At 45.7% G+C, this 21,504-nt stretch overlaps 1 protein-coding gene across 3 annotated transcripts in view; it reads left to right on the plus strand.

Moving 5' to 3' along the window:
• Positions 1–2,275: 2,275 nt before the first annotated feature.
• Itga6 (integrin subunit alpha 6) overlaps positions 2,276–21,504 on the plus strand; it is a 70,480-nt gene continuing 51,251 nt past the window's right edge. For 2 of the 3 annotated variants that reach the window (XM_074071109.1, XM_074071110.1), the window contains exon 1: positions 2,277–2,681. In XM_074071109.1, coding sequence (XP_073927210.1) covers positions 2,500–2,681 — 182 coding nt within the window. In that variant the 5' untranslated portion in view covers positions 2,277–2,499. Of the gene's footprint in view, positions 2,682–21,504 lie in introns of all 3 variants that reach the window. The other variant, XM_074071111.1, reaches the window with a different exon arrangement.

A 21,504-nucleotide genomic window follows, 5' to 3' on the forward strand; every position in this document is an offset into this window, starting at 1 on the left:
CAGGCTGGTCTCGAACCAAGCTCGATCTTCCCTATCTTAGACTCTTGAGTAGCAAGGATTATAGGTGTGAGCCACCAGGCCTGGCTTCCTAATTTTCTTTATTCTTTTACCCTCAAAAGCCATCACTTAGTTCAGTAGCACTATATGTTTATGGTATTTAAACTTAATATGATTTAGAATTTCAACTTAAGCAGAATCAGAGTTTGAGATCAAGTAGGTAACACTTCATATGTAATATAATACATCTGAGGAAGGAAGCAATGACTGCTCCACAGAATTACTCTTAGAGCAAGGGAGATGTTCAGAATAATTAGCTGCTGCTATACGGGGACATACCCAGTGGGTCCCAAGTAAGTGCACAGGGGCTGTTGCTCTTGGGCAGCTCAGGATAACAGCTTTGGTAACAGCTCACAAGTATTTTAGCAGCCATTGCAACCATATCTCTGGCTAAGAACTGCCCTGCAGTACCCTGTCACTCTTGAACAGTACGCATTTAACATAACAGAAGACTAACTTGTGACTAACGCGCGTGAAAACTCATACTGCAAATATGTCCTAGTTTACTAGATGATCATTTCAAACAGTTTCCCAACCTTACCAAGACACTGTGATCTTTAAGATCATCTATCGCATTTAAAACCACTGCATCCCACCACGGACTGAATTTGACTATGGTTACTGATTGGGGGACTGATTAGGGGATGTGGTCCACATGCCTAATATACTGAGGGACTCACTCTAGCAGCTTTCCTGAGTGGCTCAGGCTGTTCTCTTGGTACAAATTCTCCTTGAGATGCAGAAAGGTGCTGCCTCCAGTGAGCACACAGTGCTCCCTGGGACTGCACCCTACTTCTATTGGGATGTCAATTACAAAGCATTCCAGAGCCTTCAGGCCACACTTCTTAACCTTTTCATTGCATAGGGCTCCTTTGGCACGCTGCTGAAGACCACAGACCCCTTCTCAGAACAAGGCTTTTAGATGCATAAAATAAAATACATGGGTTTAAAAAGGAAACTAATTATACTGACTCTGGTTAGCAAAAGGTTAAAAAAAAACTGTATTATGGCAGTCTATATGCTTCTTTATTGACATACTTACTATACAACAATACCTTGCTGAGGCTCCAACTAACTACTGTAATTTGAGACATTTGCAACAACCGTAATGATGTCCTGTGAAAATCTTAATGGCCTCTATTGGTGATTAAGTCATTGATACTTATCCTCTTGCCACTGTGGTTTGTTGCTTGCATTTGTAATGGAAGGAAATGCTAAATGTCGGAGGTTAATGACCATAAAAATATAAATTTTTCTCATCCAAATTCTGAGTAGCTTTGAATTAATTCTTTCTACCCTAGCAAAATAAGGTTGTCACAAAGGCCAACACCTCACTGGAGGGCCCACCCTATGCCCAGGAGGTAGTCACCTTCTGGCCACATGCACTGACCTCAGAGCTACCCCTTTGGTCTAACAGTTCTCCCCGAAACTAGACCGGGAAATTTGGGGGTAGAAAAAGGGGTCAATGCTTGAGCTTCTGGGCCCCACTTTGAATGATCCATCCTTTATTGTTGAGGGGTTTCTTAACAGCATCAGGACCCTTGAAACCCAAATTTTAAGTTTCTACTCCAGGGTGACTTCTTCCATAAGTTTTTCTTGTCACCTTGTCACCCCAGGGGTCTGGGGCCAGGATTAACTTTCATTTTCTCATCTGCAAAATGTCACTCACGGGAGTGTTAGGATTGAATGAGGTAATGGCTGCATTTTGCAAATTGTACTATCAAAGTGTGTGCTACTATCATTTTCAACGGCTAGGTCTCTGAGGAGCCCAAAAGTATGCAGCGCCAGTCCCCAAGTGGTGGGCACCACTTGTAGAATGAATGAATGAATGAATGAAGTCTGTCTCTGCACTTGGGCCCATAGCTGCAAGAGCTGGCTGCGGGAGCAATGAGGCGGCGCGTTATCTGCACTTTTCTTTACTGACAGGTAGCAGACGCCTTTCTCGCTCGCGCTGCGGGGCAACAATCCAAGTGCTTCTTTGCAGACGCGGGGCGGCGGAGCGGGGTGCTCCTGCCTGAGCTCCCCCTCGGGGTCTCCCCGGTCGCTGCTTCCGGGCAGGTAAGGGGTGGAGATCAAGGCGCAGCGCCGGGCGCGCGGCAGCCGGGGCGGGCCGGGAAGGTGCTGGCCGCTGCCTGGCCGCAGGCGCACGAGGAGGGGCCAGGGGGTGCGGAGGGGCGGGGCCGGCGTCCTCGTCACTTGATAAAACGCCTGCGAGTCTCCAGAGAACAACGGGCCCATTCAGCGGTCGGGAGCTGCCGGCGAGGGGGAGCGGCAGGACGAAGAGCGCGACCCGTGCTGGGGGTGGGGCCGGGCGCAGTGGCGAGAGGAGCCGAAGGTGGCCGCAGCCGCAGCAGCGCGCAAGCAGCTCGGACCGGGACGCGACCCGGCGCGCAGGGCGGCCGCCGCAGGTCCCCGCTTCCCTTGCCGTGCTCCAGCCCTCCCATGGCGGCCGCGGGGCAGCTGTGCTTGCTCTACCTGTCGGCGGGGCTCCTGTCCCGGCTCGGCGCAGCCTTCAACTTGGACACCCGCGAGGACAATGTGATCCGGAAATCGGGGGACCCCGGGAGCCTCTTCGGCTTCTCGCTGGCCATGCACTGGCAGTTGCAGCCCGAGGACAAGCGGCTGTGAGTTCCCCGACTCTTCCCACCCCCACCGGCCCGCGCGAGGAGGGGCGAGGGCGCGCCCTGTTCCCGCCGGCCCTGCCCGGGTCCCGGCCGCAGGGAGGCGCGGAGCCCGGGTCGCCGGCCAGCCGCGCCCACCGCCCGCGCGCTCCGCTGCGCAGCCCGGAAGGCGGAGAGCCCGGGGACCGACCCCCGGGCCCCGGCCCGCCGACAGTTTACTTTTTTTTTTTTTTAAAACGAAGTGCTTTCCGCCAGTTCTTCCCCGCGGGCTTGTTTACTGCGACCCCGGCAGGTGGCACGCTTTGCCAAGCTTCACGTGTGTGTTTGGGGCAGGGGATGGGAAGGTAGGGTCGCCGCATCGCTGCGGTGGGTTGCTGGGAGCGTTGTTCCAGGAAGATCCAGGCCTTTCCCAAACTCACTGAACGTCCAGTCCCTTCGCGCACTCGACTCGCGCGCCCCGCGGAAGTTGGAAAGCCACTTTTCGTCCTGTTCGGCATGACTTTCCTTGCAGGGTGGGCGCTCCTGTAGAAGATACTTTTAAGTAACACTGCTTTTTTTTTTTTTTGATGGAATCGACCAAGCACCTGTTCTCAGGACTAGATCAGCTGGGAAATATAAGTACCCCCGAGTGGTGTGCCTGTCCTCCTACTCCCGCCCAGCCTCCTAATCCCTCGGCTGTCCCTGCATTGGGCAGGCCCCGCCGAGGGCTCAAAGCAAAATGTCCGATCTGAGCTGGGATTTAGCAAACAAGGTTCGGAAGTGACACCCCCACAACACACACAGGAGCGGGGATCCTTCCAGGAGAAAGTGGAGACCCGCGCTCTTTGCCTCGGGTTCTTTTTGAACTGTTTGCTTCCCACATGACCGCAATCGCTAGACTGGAGAGGGTATTTTGGAATTAGTTGTCTTAATCGCCGTGGGGCTGCATTCCTGATCCTGCTACCGGAAAAAAAAAAAAAAAAAAAAACAGGGCAACAACAAAAGGCTACCTCCCTACCCAGGCTTTTAGTTGAACCTAGGTCCTTCCAGGACCAACAGACCCGAGAAAGCAAAGTGCTGTCACTGTGTTTAGGAGAGGCCATGGGATTTTAGAACCGGAGAAAATCCTGATTTCAGTCCTTAACAACTTTGGAATTTGTGAATGTTTGTAGGCCCCTGAATCTTAATGTCAGGTTTTTCTGATAACACTTGCTAGTGTGGCTGGGGGGCCCCAGGCAGGTGGCCTTGAGTCTGCAGGTCTGGCCAGCTGTTCATACTCTGCTTTCTCTCACAAATAATTGCTGCTAAGCTGTAAACATGAAATGAAAGGTGGTTTCTGTTAACTCCGTTAATGGATGCTATTTGGCGTGTGGGAATGCTGTGTAGGTGTGCATGCCACCTGAAGGATTTGAACTTGTTAGTGCATAAGTGATGGAAGGTGGGCAGAGAGAATGTGTGCCCTTCGGCATTCTTTCTGCACCAGAGGCCACAGAGACTGGTGGCTTCCATGACATACCTAGACATTGTAAAGGGGAAATAGTGGAGCAAGAAATGTCCTTGGGATGGATTTTGCAAACCATGCCTTTAGCCAAGAATCTGTTGTCATTAAGGTGAGCCTGCTAAAACTTGTCAACTGCTGCAGGCGTCTCTGGTATCAGAGTTGCTGCAGGGCTGCCCTTCCCTCCTGGGGTGAGGAGTCTGCTTTTGGAGCCTGCTACCTTCTAGATCTATGCTCTCCATAGGGGCTGACCAATGAGGGTAGGTGGTCAGACCCTCAGATGGGGAAAAGCCCACCTGACTGGACTGTGTCTTTCCCTAGAGCCCAGATACCAGCCACTATAGGACTGTGGTATGTGTCCAGTGCTGCCTTCCACCCTTTCATATAGTATTCCGACTTCAGGGTTAGCATTGGTCCTGCCAGAAGAACTAGCATACCATATCACATCTGTTGTCCCCTTTGACAGAAAAGGATGTGGGTGTAAATGACAGAGCCAGTGAGATTGAGACTTCTGGTCCAGTTTCCCAAACTCCGTGGGAATATTTCAGGGAACTGGTGGGGGAGAGAGCTGAGCTCAAATTCCTTCTTGGCCGTTTAAGTAGCTGTTCGTTGTTTTGTTTCTTCTCCTGTAAAATGAAGCTATTTTACAGGACGTGTAAAGTGTGCAATGCCTGCCTGGCATGGGTACCTACTACTAAGTGTCAGGTTCTGGTGGTGATTACTGTAGAAGCAGTAACTGTTTCTACCGTACGTCAGGTATGGCAGAGGTGTCCAGAACATTCTGTGCTTGTAACAGTGCCTCAGAGTAAAGGCACAGGCTATTGTTTGGGTAATTGATATCCTAAACTCTCAATCATGTTTATGAAACCTGAAGCAACTTAACTTTAATCAGCCTTAATTAGACTCAAAAGCAAACTTACTGAACAAGTGACTTTGGAGGCAGAGATGCGTGGGAAGATCAGATAAATGTACTGTTACAGAAAACGCATCGTAGATCTTTGGGGTTGAAACTTTCTACAGTGCCATCTAAATATTCTAAAGATGTTGTTAAACATTTTTAGTTAAGATTTTATAAGCAGAGTAATACTGTCTGAGAGTCCCCAAACACACCGGCTAACCTAAAGCTTTGGGGACTGCCACACTGAATTGGATACCACACAACTTCATCCAGGTTTTTAGGTTGTATGTTAAAGAAGTTTCAGACTCCAAAAGATTATTAGGTGGATAGCTGAGTGACTGAGGTCACGGTCTAAGCGCCTGAGAGCTTTAATTTCTCTTGGGTAGGTAAGGCTGAGTCATCCTCAGGGGTGGAAGATGTATGCTGATGACTGTGGATATATCCATCCTATGAATCATCACTCAGCTCTTCTGGGAACACATGGATCTGTGTGGCTATGGGCAGACCCTGGAAGGAGGACATCATGTAGTAATACTCATGGGACATTCTAGATTGCCCTCAACCCTCCTTTTCTTTTTGATTCTCTCTCATCACTACTGTCTTCCAGAAGTTTTCAAAGCCTGTTGTTCTGATTGTTTGTGCTTGGCTTTACTCAAACATGTAGTGTTCTAGCTTTTAAAATCATGTTTTCTGAACTAGAGATCATCTAGGCAACTGCCTGCCTTTGCAGTTGAAGGAACCAAAGCTGAGCGTTGTGAAATGTCTTGGCCAAAGTCTCAACTGCTCTAGCAGAAGCTTAATTGAATCTAAATTTGAGGTTGGTATTTCTTTATTTTTTGGTAGTACTGGGGTTTGAACTCAGAGCCTTGTTGTTGCTAGGCCCTTGCTACTGCCTGAGCCATGCCCCCAGCCCTTTTTTGCTTTAGTTATTTTTTCCAGATAGGGTCTTGTGCTCTTGCCTGAGGCTGACCTTGGGCCAAGATCCTCCTACCTCTATCTCTCAAATATCTAGTATTATAAACACGCATCATCACACCTGGCTTGTTTGCTGAGATGGGAGTCTTGCTAACTTGTTGCCCAGGCTGGCCTTGAACCACAATCCTCCTGATCTTCACTTCCTGTGTAGCTGGTATTACAGAGATGAGCTACTGCTCTTGGCCTGAAGTTGGTATTTCTGATTCATAATTAGCTGTCTCCTAAAGGAGAAGTCAGAAATGTCCTTCAGACCTGGAGAAACTGGCAGGCAGTTGAGTTTGGAAATGTACTATATTGTGTTGATTTATTAAACTGTTTCCCATGTGGGTCAGATCTGTCTATTTAAATATCAAGTCCTGGACTCTTTTCTTATTGATTCTTATTGCAACTGGCCATGGATCAAGTTCTGGGTCTTTCCTTCTGAAAAATCCCAGTGAAGTATGACTGCTAGGGGTCAGAGGCTGTGTTTAGGCTGTGTACCCAAGCTCTTGCTTCCTTGCATTCATTCCCTTCCTCTGAGTGCCATGTGGTCCAGGGCCACCTTGAAGAATGGCTGGGTCACCTTGCATCCCAAGAAGGGAGGAAAATACAAAATGGGAAGGAAACTTAGAGGAAATCTTTGACAAGTTTAACTTTAACACAGCCAGTGTGAGACCATCCAAGTAATGACCAGGTTGGGGGGAAAGGGTCAAAGTATTTATACAGTATAAATAATTTGTTGGGAAAGCTGGGGTAAATTGTCATAGAATAAGATTCTCTACTATAATGAAGCAGTTATTCTATATTCTTAGTTGTATGAATTGTTTTAGCATAATGATATTTAAAAAAAAAAATAGTTGTAACCAGAAAGTACTAGAACTATGGCACATGGTTCCCTGACCACCTGGGCTCAACATGTTACTGTGGCCAGTGAATTCTTTGGCATTTTCAAAAGGGACAGACAGGTATGCCTACACTGAGTCAGCCTATCTCAGGAACCCATCCTGCCTCACAACATCCTTCCCTTGAATGAGGGAAGGAAGGTTCTGATGTTTAACTGATCATCTCCCAACTGGATGAGAGTTTCTGTGGGGGCTGGGCTCCTAGGCTTATCTTTGCCTGATAGCACCTGGCATGTGCCTTGCAAATGCTACAAGGAGTCCTATCATACACTCAATTTAACTTGTAAAGTCAACTCTCCTGCTGAGCAGAGGGGAGGGCTGCAATTCCTTTATTGCACTTGCCTGCCCAGGGCTTGCTGTCTGTTGGCCCAGGGAAAAGAGAAGCTACAGCTGTGATGTAAAGAGACATCTTGAACCAAGTTCATTCTTGGTTTTTGAGTTCAAGGATCCGGGTTCTTGTTGGTATGTCACTCCACCGGCCTGTAGGGAGGGCGCTGAAGAGTGGGGCCTGGGATCAGCCCTCATTGATGCGTTCCCCTTTTAGGTTTGGGTATAACCTTAGAATCTAATAACTTTATATCTGGAAGGAGCTTAGGGGTTCTTAAATGTCTGGTCATCAGGTTAACTAGTTGGAGACTCCTAGGAAAAGTTAGGATCCTCAGCCCTGCCCAGATCTATTGTGTCAGTTTGCATCCATTTGACCCAAGATGCTGTTCTTACAGTTCTCTAGGTTTGAACTACAGGAGTTCTCCTTGTTTACACAGAAGGTGGCCTGTGATGTAGTGGACAGAACTGAGCTGTAGCTAGCTGGGGTCACATCCCCTCTGCTGGCTAGCCTTGCCATCGTGCAGGATCTCTAATTTGTGCCTTGGGTGTAAAGCAAGGGCAACCAGGCCTTAGACTAGTTCTGGCACAGAGGAAGCACTTTGTGTTTGCCAAATAAACCTGGGAACCAAGGCTATAAGAGGCGAAGTGGTCGTGAGAAAGTGGAGCAGAGCTTATCCTAAAGGCATATCTTCTGAGCTTCCTCCTTTTTTGATGATATTTAAGTCGACATTTAACTTTTCTTCCATTCAACAGTTGCTATATGCTAGAAAGCACGTCTCAGGAGAACTGTACCTTGTGGCTTTTGGTAGCCAAATAGTAAATTCCTGTGAATTTCTGTTTCCAGAGGTGATGAGTGGGCAGATGGGTTTGCAAGCAAGATGAGGTTCTGGATGGCCAGTGACAGCACAGAACACCATCAGAGAGGGTGGGCTCATTAGTAAGGACTACTGAATGTATGGCTGCCAAGACTTCTCGGACTTCTGACTCTGTAAGCACCCCAGATTTGGGGGACTGGTTCATCTACATTCTCCTTAGGCCAGGCTGATATTTATTTTTCTTAGTTTGTTATTTGGCATTAACGTATGTTGGAAAGGAGTTTGCATGGAAGTGGCTCTGGTTGTTGGCAAGGAGAAACTACCCAAAGCTGGAGGATGCATGGTCAAAGTATGGCAGTAGTGTTTTCTTACCAGATTTGTTTGTAAAACTGGCATTTGGAATTGCAAACAGTGATCTCTTGGAACTAAACCAAGAGGCTAATTGTGAATTAGACCTGAAGTGAAGCAGATAAATAGACCCTTCATCAGACTGGGTCCCTGTCAGCCTAATAATAGGGTGAATGGCCACTGTCTCATTTACTGCTATTTGGCTTTTCTGTTTAGGTAAACAAGGCCTGACAGTTGCAAACCAGCATAGTGCTTCTGCGTTTGGCTTGTTTATGGGGCAACACCTTTCATGGGCAGACCACTCCATCTTACCTTCCTGGTGGATTCCAACGTTGGATGCCATGGCCACTGCATCAAGTCCCAAACTGGCAAAAAAAAAACCCAACAACAACAACAACAAAAAAGTTTAGAAAAGCTTCGTTTCTAAGACACAGGAAACGATAAAAAAGAGTGTGCTGAATTCTGGGGAGGCGGGGTGTGGAGGAGGAGAGAAGTACTACTAAAAGCAAGTGTGCAGAGGACTGAGACAAGGGATGTGGAACCTCGAGGGTGTGCATGTTCATTCGCTAACCAGCTGGATAATATTTTCATACCTTATGATCTGATCTGAAGCTCACTTTTCTTGAAAAACCACATCACATATAAGAAAAGCCTTTTAGAGAAATAGGCTTTCTAAACCTGGGAATAGAGAAACAAAAATAAGCCTTGGAATAATCTGGAAGGGGCACATGCGTGAGTGATACGGACAACAAACGAAGCAGAGGGTAATGTCTGTTTACCCACAGTGTTTGCTGGGCTTGGTGATGCCAAGGTCACCGTGGTTTCTTCATTTGGAGAGCAGTTCATTTGTACTGAGGTTGTTTTCATTGTTTGCCTGGGTGTCACTCAAATATGAACATTTCAGACCCAGAGGGCAGAGTCACTGAATTATAAGTCTGCTGAGCCAAATACCTCCTTTGTGCTTGCAGATCACAGGCCCTTCCCTTCAGGATATTCTGACATGGATGGAGGAGCCAGTCTTTTGTGGTCCTGATAAAGCAGTGTGGTACAAAACTAAAGGATGCTAATCAAATGAACTATAGGCAGAGGTGTGGAATGGCTGTTCTCGGGGTGAGGGGCTCTGGGCAGATCCTCTGTTCTCCTTCCACCTTGGCAAGGAGGCCCTCAATCCCTTCTTGCTAATACGCTGTCAAATGATAGCTTACCAGCAGTATGGTGCTTGTTTTTTTAGAACAAAGGCATTGCAACAACAAAAGTAATGGAATGGAGATGTTTAGAATTTTTCAAGGCTCTGGAGAGACTGGAAATAGGTAGGAAAAAGACATTTGGAATACCTGGGAGAAGGTGAGGTGTGGGGAACCTGTGAGTAGGGATTAAGGAGCTCAGCCTGACTGTGACATAAGCAAACCTGGATTTTCACACAAAGGAAAACTCAGAGTCTCAGACTCAATCAGGTGGTCATGAGAGTCATAATTCTAGGAAAATAGTACATGCCACTGAGGCCTAGTGAGTGCTTGTGATACTAGACCCAGGTGCCACTTAAGACAATACTTGGAAAAAGTTGAGAGCTGGCTTCAAGATTAGTGTATTAGTCAGCTTGCTGTCACTGTGACAACTTGAGACAATCAACTTAAAGGGAGGGAAGGTTTACTTTGGCCTCTGATTTCAGAGGTTTCGGCCCATGGATGGTTGGCTTTGCTTTGGGCTTGTAGCAAGGCAGCACACCATGGCAGGGACCACTTAATAGAACAAAGCTATGTACCCCTCATGGCAACTAGGAAACAGAGAGGGGAAGGGGTTGGGGGTCCAAGTATTCTTTTCAAGTGCACATGCCCAGTAGCCAAACTCCTTCCGCTAGGCCTACTTCTTAAAGTTTACCATCTCTCAGTTGAGCCACAGGCTAACCACCAGTGTTTTAGCATATGGGCCTTTAGGGTAATTCTGGGTGATAAAGAGGCCTTAGATGTGCAGAAGTTTTTGCCTGAGCAGCTGGAAGGATGGAGCTGTGTTTGGCTAGGGAAGGATTTTGAGGGGGATAGATTGGGAGGAAGAGCAGGAGTTTGGAACCTTGTGAGAGGAGTCATTGGTAGGCAGGTCAATGAGTCTGAAGTTCAGGTGGAAAGGTTTATATTAAAGACTCAACTAGAGGCTTCAAGGCTGTATTGAGAATGATGAACTGAAGGAGCACCCCAAGGATGGAAGCTTAAGGACTGTGCTCTGCCCTGGGTCCCTCCTATGTGTAGGAGTCAGGAGACTGGGCAGCCAGCTCCAGAGGCTAAGATGAGTGGCCAATAAGGTAGGAGGGGGACTATAAGAAGTGGTGTCCTGGAAGCCATCTGCCTGACCAGGGATGGTTACGGAGAGTGAATGGCTGGTTAGTGAGGTGGAGGCCCTTGGTGACCATCTCACAGCCCTTATGGAGGAGCGGCCCTTGAGGAGGAGGCCCAGGAGGGCACAGCGGCTGACTGGAGCTGGTCTGTGAGTGAACAGAGAGGAGCTATTGGAGACAGAGCAGGAACTTGTGGAGTTTTGCTTTGGAGCAGAGCAAAAGTGCCAGAGGGGAAATCGGGTAAAGAGGGGGTTTTTTTGTTTTGCTTTTTGTTTTTTATGATGGGAGAGAATTATAGTGAGCTGGTTTTTTTTTTTTTTAAAGGATGATTCAGTAGAAAAGGACAGTTAATGCAGGGAGGGCAGAACTGCAGGTGTGAGGTCTGAGCAGATGGGGGACATAGGTAGCCTGGTTATGGGAGCACAGGTTGCTGGACGTAGCCATGAAGAGGGAAGGCAGAGTAAAGGTGGACAGGTGCAGCTGTGTGGACAGGTGTCCTAGAGGAAGGCTGTGAACTCTTTGCTCTGAACTTAGAGTGAGAATAGGTCATTAGCCTTGTTCCTTGATACTTGTGTACAAGTTGACCTTGTAGAGTGAGAACTTCATTCCAGAAGCTAGTGCACTGAACTTGGATCCCAGCCCCTTTGCCTCCTTTTGACTTGCCATCTATTAACTTGTCTTCAGTAAAATGCCGGTACTGATCATCCAAGCTGAAGGTAGTGAAGATTGAAAGTGGTGCATAGAGAGCACTTAGCTTAGTGCCTGACACATCCAGTAAACATCTGCCAATGTCTTTAAGAAAAATATGTAGTTCCTTTGCACCACGGAGGTTTCATAGTGCTTATTCTTATAATCTGGTGGACAGCAGAGTCACCCTTTGTGGGTCGGGTCAGAGGTTGTTTCCCTGGAAGGAAGGGGAGAGGAACAACGAGGAGTTGGGGCATTTCACAAGCAGATGGGGACCAGCACATTGTCAACATGAAGAGAGGAAGGGGAAATGTGGGGCTTGGAGGAAGGAGGAGAAAATGCCCACGTGCTAAAACCTTTCCAGATTCCATTTCCTTAGGCTATATTTGAACTACAGAGAAACACAGTTTTTTTTTTTTTTGTTTATCGTGCTAAATTCTTACTGAGAGCATTTGAGGTGTGGAGAGGACTTTCAGGTTTGGGAGTAGCTGTAGCTCCAGTCTGGTCTCCTTGGCTTGGCTTGGCTTGGCTTGGCTTGACTTGACTAGTGCAATCTGTGTCCCCTGCAGGCAGAGTGAACACCAGGGTGTGGAATGGTAGGTGTGGGTTGTACAGGGTAGAAGTGAGTGCCTGGAACTCACTGGCCAGGAGAGGCCAGGCCTTGCTTCCTGTTCCTGCTGACTTGGCTGAATATCTTTGTAACCCTAGTTAATTTAGCCAGCATTCATGGTACTTACTGAATAAAAACATGACCTAAGGCCTTGAGTTGTCTGGGGTGTGGAAAATGTGGACAAACCAGCACATTGGTTCGAAACTACTGTCAGTTTTTCAATCTCTTCGTTTGAGATAAGTTGTAGAGGCCTTGAGGTAAATCTGAATCTGAAAGGAGACAGAATATCTTTGGGATTATTCAAGAGTATGATTAATCACGATGTTACCATTCATTCTCCTTGGTGTGCCGCATATCAAATATGGAACTTCTTCCTGAGGTGACATGGTGGTGTATTTTTTTTAAAATATGTCCGTCATTGTTAGCGTAAGATGAAATATGTGTAAGTGTTTAGTATGAAAGCTTTAAAGACAGACATTTCAAGTTTTTGGTGGTCACTTTGGGCAATGCCACCCATACACACCTTACCCCTCCGCTGAGTGCTTTCAGGAAAGTGGTTGAGAAGCACTAAATATCCCAGCCTTAGTTGTATAGAAAAAACCACTGAGACCCAGTCATGTCAAGGGATGGCAAGTTTGTAGTGTGGGCTCTGAAGACCCAGTGCCTAATGCCCAGGCCACCTAATGGGCTTTTGTATATCACCTTCCTTTTGCTGAAGTAGACCATGTTCAGAATTAAGCCAGGGTCACATTATTGTGGCCCTGGGAGAACAGGACCTACCTGTCATCAGATGCTATATTCTGATGTAGACTAGTGGCAATGAAATTGAGTTTAACAGGGCTCTAGCAGAAGTTGAAATTCATCTCATACTTAGTATGTGTTTTTCCATCTTCATAAAGGACTGCTTCTTGTTGAGTTCAACAGTTGTGCACCTGGCTCTACCTATGGGGCTCCAGGTTTCTTCACCAGCATCCTTTGGGAGATCAGAGTGCATTGTCTTAAGTTTTTAATTGTGTTTTAATTGTAATGGTTCAAAAGGCTGGCCCTTTAGCTTATTTCTTATATCTTCTATTATTTCTTCCTAACTCTTGGTGGCTTTAAAGTGAAACTGAGAATGACTTTAGTTGACCCTGATGGCTGAAGCTGGGGTTCCATATGGCAGCGGCACACTTTGGGGTCAAAGTTCAAGAGGAAGTGCCTGTTTGTTTAGGGCTCACCAATTGCACTGGCAGTTACCTGGTGTAGTAAGGCCATCTTTAGCTTACTTTGCAAATACTTTCTTGTTCACTACCCCTACCCCACCCTGCTGCTTTTCTAGCCATGTTAATCTATTACCTAGGAGTAGCTTTGTATATAATTTTTTATTCCATTTCTGTCCCTCACATTAATTCTTCAAACATTATATTTTCTACTGCCAAGATCCTGTTGAGGTCAATTTAATTGGCTGTCCTCCTCCTTACTCATGTTTTCATGGTGAAACTTCTCTAAAGCTATTTGAGAGCTGTCATACAGAAGCTTCCTGAGGGTTCTGAACTGTGAGACCTCTGAGGACAGGGACTTGGGGCTGGTTTATTGGTGCCTGTCTACAGCTTTAATGTGGAGCCTGCCACTTGTTATTTCTCAAATAAAAATGTGCTTTAAGAAAAATCTAAAAACCCCAGTGTGTGAGACACAATCTAGTACCGTTACCCAATAATGCTATGTCAGTTTCTTTGCCATTGAAACTTTACCACCTGACAACCTTAGGAGGCAAACCAGGGGATAATCTAGAAAAGTTGATCATCTCCCTCATTCTATAGATGAAGAATTGGGGGCCTAGGATTTGTCCTTGTCATGCAGCTAGCTCCGGACAGACTGTTTCCACAATCCCCTGCATGTCCAGAGTTGTTTGTAGTTCATTTTTCTCTCAGGCTCACCCTCAAGTAGGCCTCTACCTCGCCACTGTGCCCGTCTTTGTAAAACGTCAGAAGCCTGAGCAAGTATATCCAAGTACTGTCTTTCTCTTCCTAATGCAGAGATGATAAGGCATTCCTCAGGAACTAGGCTCTAACTTGCCTTACATCCACAAATGCAGGAGCACCTGTGTGTTCCCCATACTGGTTGTCACTCCCCCGCCAACCCCAGTTATGAATATGTCCCCTCACCCATCCCCTGCTGCTGGGGATGGAACCCGGGGGCTAGCCCATGCTAGGAAATACCCTACCACTTATCATTGAGCCTGCAGCTCCAGCTCGCTGAACCTTTCAGAACCAGGAGTCCTGGTTCATTTCCCCTTCCCCACCTCTCATTGATTGCTTTAGATTAGATGAAAGGCGAGGTCCCTGACTCAGGCAGTGACTCACCTGTTCTGGGTAAGCTCTGCTCTTCCCGTAGGAAGTGGACAGTACAGCCAAGTCGGGCAGTGCTCACGGCGTCCACCACTAAGGCATCGGGAGCCTGAAGCAGTTTATAAGCAGTGCTTGCTGTGCTTTACCTCCAAGCATTCAGACTCCCCTCAACTGGACTGATTCACTCCCTTCTAAGGGGAGACGGACTCCCCTCAACTGGACTGATTCACTCCCTTCTAAGGGGAGACGTGAGGGCTGAGACGTTGTGTTGGATGTCCTTCCAAAGCTGAGACGTTGCTACAGTGCTGTCAGTGCCACTCTGTCGTTGCATTTTATGCTATACATCACTGGTACCATTAGAAAGCTGGCCTACTCTTTGAGCTACTGGCATTTCCTTTCTCTCATACCTTTCTACCTCGGCCTCACACGTGCACTTTGTTATGGCCAAGTGTACAGTAGTGTGTGTTTATGCGCTTTGGGTGGGTTGTCATGCCTCTGTAAAAATCAGTCTTTGGCTTTTTTTTTTTTTTTTTGCCAGTAACTGTCTACACAGAGCTGGCATGTGTGAGCTTGTCTTAGGCAATTATAAGGTTTGCTTCATGACTTCTGGCCACTGACTTTTACCTCTATGACTATGTCATTTTCTTTGCAAGATTTCCAGTAATTTCCAGTGTCCATTGACAGTCATCATTTTAAAATTACATTTTAAATAGTTAATATGGTTGCATGGTATAACTATTAAAACTACAAAGAGTTGTGGAGTGAAAGTCACACTTTTCGCTTATTCTGTAGTTGCTGTGTTCTTCCTATAGGCAGCCATTGTTTTACCAGTTGTAAGTCCTTTCAGAAGTATCTGCCGTGGTTTGGATGTGGTGTATTGAAGGCTGGGTTCTCAATATGATGATGCTGAGAGGTGACAGGGCCAAGTGGAAGGTCATCAGTTCATTAGATGTATGACCCTGGAAGAGGTTAGTGTACTTCTTGAGGGACTCCAGTTATTTTCCTTGAGAGCTGGTTGTTACAAAAAAAAAAAAAAAAGACCTTTATCTCTGAATGTCTCTGGCTTCCCATCTTACCATGTGATTTCTTCTGCAAGCACTCCCACCATAATGATACCACTAGTCGTGAGTCTCATCAGAGGCTAAACCAATGGGGCCACTCAGTCTTGGACTTCCAGTCTCTAAAACTGTAAGCTAAATAAGCTTACAGTTAGCTTCAGGTATTTTGTTATTGCAACAGCAAATGGACTAGTACAATACCTATATCTTTATATGCAAGTACATACCTACATGTTTTTTACATGTGTGGTTACATGCCTAGTATATCCTACACCTTGCTTTTTATCTCTTGGCATGTTTTAGAGCTTGTTCCATGTTGTAAATAACTTACTTTTTTAATATCTGTATAGTATTCACTTTTAAGGATGAATCATGAGTTATTTAACCAGCCTGGATGCTGAGGTCATTTCTAATCCTTAGCTGCAGTGAGGAACTTTGTACCTCCCTCATTTCACTAAGTAGAGGATCACTTCCTCGTGTGGTAGCATGCCCAGTGTTTTCTCAATGGCTGTGACTGATTCTGGAGGAGTGGCCACTCTTGTTCCCAACCACAGTGTCCTAGCTGTCTGATGTTGCTACCAGCTACTGTGCCAGTGGGGTTGGTAGGATCTTTTCAACAACTAGAGTTGGCAGCTTTATGCCCAAGTCGTTAGGTTCCTGATGGTTTCTGTATTTGTGCCCTACCTAGCCCTACACTTGTTAAAATGTACCTGTTAAATTCAGAGTGACTTTTGGGAATGTGTAAGAGCACATTAGTGCTTCATTGATGTTTGAGTTTATAAATTATTAAGCACTATTTTATTTGATCCTTTCAACACCCTATGGGAAAACTTAGAACCACTTGAGATAATCCTTCTTGGTACCCAGCTCACACAGTACAACTAGAACTTGGACCTACCAGGTCTTGTAGTAACTCCCTTGGTATTTCTGAATACGATTTTGGCCTGCTAGTCTCTTATAGAGGAGATAAGCTGTGAGCTTTCCAGAGTGGTAGCGTCTATGAAAAGGTACCATATTATCCTGAGAGTAACAGGCCCAGGGAGAACTAATCCAAGAAATACAAGTAAAATCGTACATGATGCTAAAATACAAAAATAATTGCATTCTGGCAGATAAATAGTTTTGCCCCAAACTTCCTAAGTGTCTTCTCCATACCATGGCCACTCTTCCCATAGGAACCTCTGCACCCCCTCCTCCACTACATTCGTCCCCCTATAACCCAACAATAAAGGGGAAATGTTTTGGGAGCATCTGTGTCACAGCTTCTGTGCCCCAGCCATCACCTGTGCTGACTAATTGGTTCCCAAGATACACTGGTCTCTACCTATTTTTTAAACTTTCAAATGCAGGAACGGAGCAGTACACAATGTAATTGTTTAGCCATATAACTTTGTTTCAATAAACATTTGTATAGACTTTTGAAACTGTACTCACATTTTTCTTTATAGTATCCTATTTCTGAATCTAGTTTCTTATTTCTTTAATATAAAAAAAGCTTGACAACTTCTTCTGGTTTTGCTTTTTTGTTTATGCCTTCTTGATCTAGAAAGGCTTATCTGAGGTGTCTGGACCCAAGAACAACTTGCTCGTGGCCCCACCCAATGGGGCCTCAACCTTGTGATCCAAGATGGCAGCATTGTGAGTAGGTGATGAAAGATTAGAGCAAGAGGCACATGCATACCACATACTACCTTTTGGAAGGAGTGATGTGATGCTTGAACATGCATGCATTCAGCAGGATCCAGTTGTGGCATGTCCAGGTGGAAGTGGGGAGAGGCAGGGATGAGAAGTCCTTTTTCAGGGTGACCTTATGCCCAGCTAAAAAGTCTTTTCCTGTAGAAAAAGGAGAGAACCAGTTCTGGGCAACCGCCAACAGTTTCTGGCACAACTACTAAACCTGTTGTTTCAGTTATCTCACTTAGAAAATAAGCTATGTGATCGTATTAATTTCCTTCTGAAAACACTGAAAATGTGGATTTCCAAAGCTATTAAATAGTAAAATGGATATGGCAACCGACCAGGTGTTATCTTAGGAAGTTCACCTTTTCTCTTCCTGGTTTTTATTAAAGATTTTTTGCTGAAAAATGATGAAACTTGAAAAGTCATTTTATCCTTTGCAAATGTTTTATGAGCTGTCTGTTAACATCTTTTAAGAAATTTTTAAGTTAGCACTGGTCTATTGATGTGTATAATACTTGGCATATGAAAACCTGCTTGGTCACTACATACTTGAATATAAAACTATTAATAATTATAAATATTCTCAACAGTAATTTATCAAGTAGCTACTTTTGCACTGTGTGAAGGTCAAGGATGGGGGCGGGGTGGGCTCACAGTCCAGAGTTTACAGCTTCCCAGACTTGGTTCCTTCAGAGGGAAAACTCACTAGAGGTTGGATTCTTACAAAGACAAATGTGGTCGGGCAACTGAAAAGTCAGGTGTTTGATAATTCAGAAGCACAGGAAATGATGACAACACCTGGCATCCACTTTGTGAAACTGAAAGCACAGAGTTGCTCGGACACAATCATTAGAACTTGGGACTTTCCTTTCCCTTTTCTTACTGTAGCAGGTGGCAGCATTTTCATCATAATTCTTTGATGCCTCACCTGTATGAATTGCTTGATCTCAGCTGATAATTTTATTTTTAAAATGATTTATTTATACCTATACTTTATAAGTGTTCATTGAAGTGGAATTTTTAGCCATCCTAAATGTAGGTCACTGGTTGTGATTTTTTACATTATTGGTGTTAATGGTATTCTTTTTCAGGGATTACTTAAGTCATTGTTGGGAGATAAGCAAGTGTGGGGCTGGCAGAGTGCCTCAAACCTTAAGAGTACCTGCTTAGGAAGCATGAAGCCCTGCGTTCAAACCCCAGTGCCTTCCCAAAAAAAGTATTGGTGACCCAAGATCACACAAAAAATTGATCCCAGGAATAAAACCAGAATTCCTACCCCATTCTGCATGGTCTGACATGTGCGTCAGCATTCTCTTGAAATAGTTGAAAGCAATGGTTGCAATTTCACTTTTTGTTTTCCTAGTACATGTGAGATTTGTCGTGGATAATAAAAACAGGTTCTGCCTTGGTCCCTTATGCACAAGTTCCAGTGCTTTTAGAGACACACCTGTAGGAAAATGCACCAAGTCTGATAAGAACTAGAACCTGCAGGCTCACATGTCACTTGATTTCATAGTCACTGGAACCTGGGTTTAGTTTTAGCGTGCTCTTTCAAGGAGGGGGGGTGGGAAGGTGGATCGTAAAACTTTGGGAAGGTGAGGGCAAAAATTACTGGTCTGTGATTCAGTTAAAGACAAGTAATTCTTTGGTCCATTGTGACACAGACCATAAAGCAATTAAGACCTTAATTATAACCAATCTCTTAGATTGGTTTTTAAGAAAAAGTGGTTAATCAAAGTGCTTGAGTGATATCAAACCAAACAGGAAGCAGACTGGGGGTCTAGTGGCTCAGAGTAAGATCTGGGAGCCAGGAAATATTGGGCACAACTGCTGTTATGTCACCTACTGGTTGTAAGAGCCTGGACTAGTTACTTGTCCTGTCAGAGCTTGGGTCCACATCTGTGAAATGGGTGTTGATGGTAGTATCTACTCAATGAACTCATAGCGGAGTGCTTCTTACAAGAACATGGAAGAGGATAGCCACCAGTGGATTGTTCATAGCTTGATTGGCCCAATTTGCAGGTAGGTTATGTTTTTCTTGGTAGGTGATTTCTTGAAAAGTTGACAGTAGATACCTGGTTTTTGGAATGTGAGGTCATGATTGATAGACTAGAGAGCCTTGTAATCAACTTTCTCTGCAAACATGAAAACTCCATGCTAGGAGGTAAGCACATTTGTTCCACTATGCATTTTAGCTCACACTTGCCCAACTGGATCAACCAGTCAGTATAGTTAAATAGTTCTGGTTTTTCTTGGCCAAACGCCCTTGAGGTTATAAAAACTAGGCTCAGATTTCTGCCCTCAAGGAGTTTATAGCCAGATTAAGTGGAGGTGGGAAAGTTCCTGGCCCAGGGAAGTTCACTTGGAGAGAATGGAATTTGAAGGCAGATGCATAGATAAAGCCTAGAGCTGGAGCTTGGGAATGGTTGATGGAGCGTCTGTGGGTGGAGGCAGGGTGGCAGGGAACATGTGAGTAGAGGCACCATAGCTTGTGTGAGCCTGGGAAGTGAGGAAAGCAGGGGCAGCTTGGATAGATGGTAAGGCTGGGGCCTGATGGTGGAGGGGTGGCTCACAATTGTAACAGGAAGAGTGTGGCCCAGAGAGAAGGGGCTTGGGCTTGAAGGCCCACCTGTCAGGCAGTGTCTGAGCTGGGGGTCTTCATCTCTTTAATGGAGATCAATGACTGAGACATATTTGAATAAAAGTATACATGAGGACTTTGTAATTACACAAATGAGAGTAGCTTGTACATCACTTAGGTGTGCTGCTTCTCTTGCCCCCCACCCCCCAATCAGGATGGATGAGTAGTATCTACCTGGGGTTGCATTGGTCTCATTTATTGAATGCCAAGAATGTGCTAGATGCTAATTCAGGAGCTGTATTCAGGGGATGTGCATCCCCGCACCTGTGGAGCTAATAGCATTTTAGTGGAGGAAAGTTAGGTAGTTGAATAGCATCTCAGGAACTGATGAAGACTGGGAAGGTTATTAAACAGGGTGAGTGCAGAGAGATCTAGGAGGAACTTCTAGCTGGGTCATCAGGGAAAGGCCCCTTGAATGAGAGGTCAGTAGAGTTAGTCCTGAGGGATAGGAGGGATGCAGCCTACAGAAATCCAAGGCAAGATGTCTAAGCCGAGGGAAATAATTGCAGTGGAAATGAAAACAGCAGAAAGTCCATGTGGAGGAGACCGGTAAGAGTCTTTACCAAGGGCCTCAATCCAGCAGCCGTGGGAAGCCGTGAATGAAAACAGCAGAAAGTCCATGTGGAGGAGACCGGTAAGAGTCTTTACCAAGGGCCTCAATCCAGCAGCCGTGGGAAGCCGTGAATACTATGAACAGAGCAATGCTGTGACTTTAGCTGTAGGAAGAAAAGCATTTGCTCTGTGAAGCATGCATTGCGGGGGGACAAGAGTGGACACGGATAGGCTAGTTACAATGATTCTGTAGCTGCCCAGGTGGACACCCACTGGTGGTGTGAAGTGGTCAGATTCAGAGTAAACTGTGCAGAGGGAGCCCATGGAATACATTGATGCTGGAGCATGGAGATGAGAGAAAATGGATCTCTGGGTCTCTGGCCTGAGTGCCTAGGTAGATGGTGTCACAATAGTTAAAGCCTATGGGGGCCCCAGCAGTGGGAGGACACATTGGATTTGGATGCTGAGTGGTAGGCATTTGGGTGTCTGAACGTGGAGTTGGGGGGAGAAGTCTAGGCTGAAGAGAGATGTTTTTGAGAGTTATCAGCAAGCGGATGTTTCCAGACATAAGAGGAGGCTTAGAAAAGGGTCTAAGATGTAATGGACAAGGAGAAGATAGGAGGGTGAAGATAAATCTGGCCCACCTCAACTGACTTGCAGACTATCCTTGCTGTCCTTCCTCCAGCTGTCCAGTCTGGTTCCTAATAGAATTGGATTAGAAGGTCAAAACTGAACTAGATACAGGAAGTCACAGAGACAGACCCTAAAAAAGGGAAGTGAGTCCACAGTTTACTTCTTCTTGTGAGGCATGATAGAAATGACCATTGTGGACACAGTGTCTAACTTTGAAGGATACCCGGGTTAGGGGGTCTTTCTTGTTAGAAAGAGGAAGAAAGGTTAGAAAGGGCACTGACTGAACCAGCGTGGTGCTGATTCTCACTACCAGCTTAGGCCAGGTTTGTGATTGACCGATTACATTTTGTGTTTGCCTCAGGGAGGCCCCTCCACTGCTGTGAGCTACAGCAAACTCCTAAGTCTAACATTTTAGAATCATAAAATTTGACACCAGAACAGATCTCACCCCTCCCTCTGTGTCTCATATTTTTGAAATCACATGGTACGTAAAGATATGTGTGTTATCTTGTCTGCTGTCTCTTTTCGTTTTTTCTCGGGTGACTTTACGTATTAAAATCATGGAGGAGTTTGACATTCTGGGGATTC

Source organism: Castor canadensis, chromosome 4 (genome assembly GCF_047511655.1).
Source record: "Castor canadensis chromosome 4, mCasCan1.hap1v2, whole genome shotgun sequence".
NCBI lineage: Eukaryota > Metazoa > Chordata > Mammalia > Rodentia > Castoridae > Castor > Castor canadensis.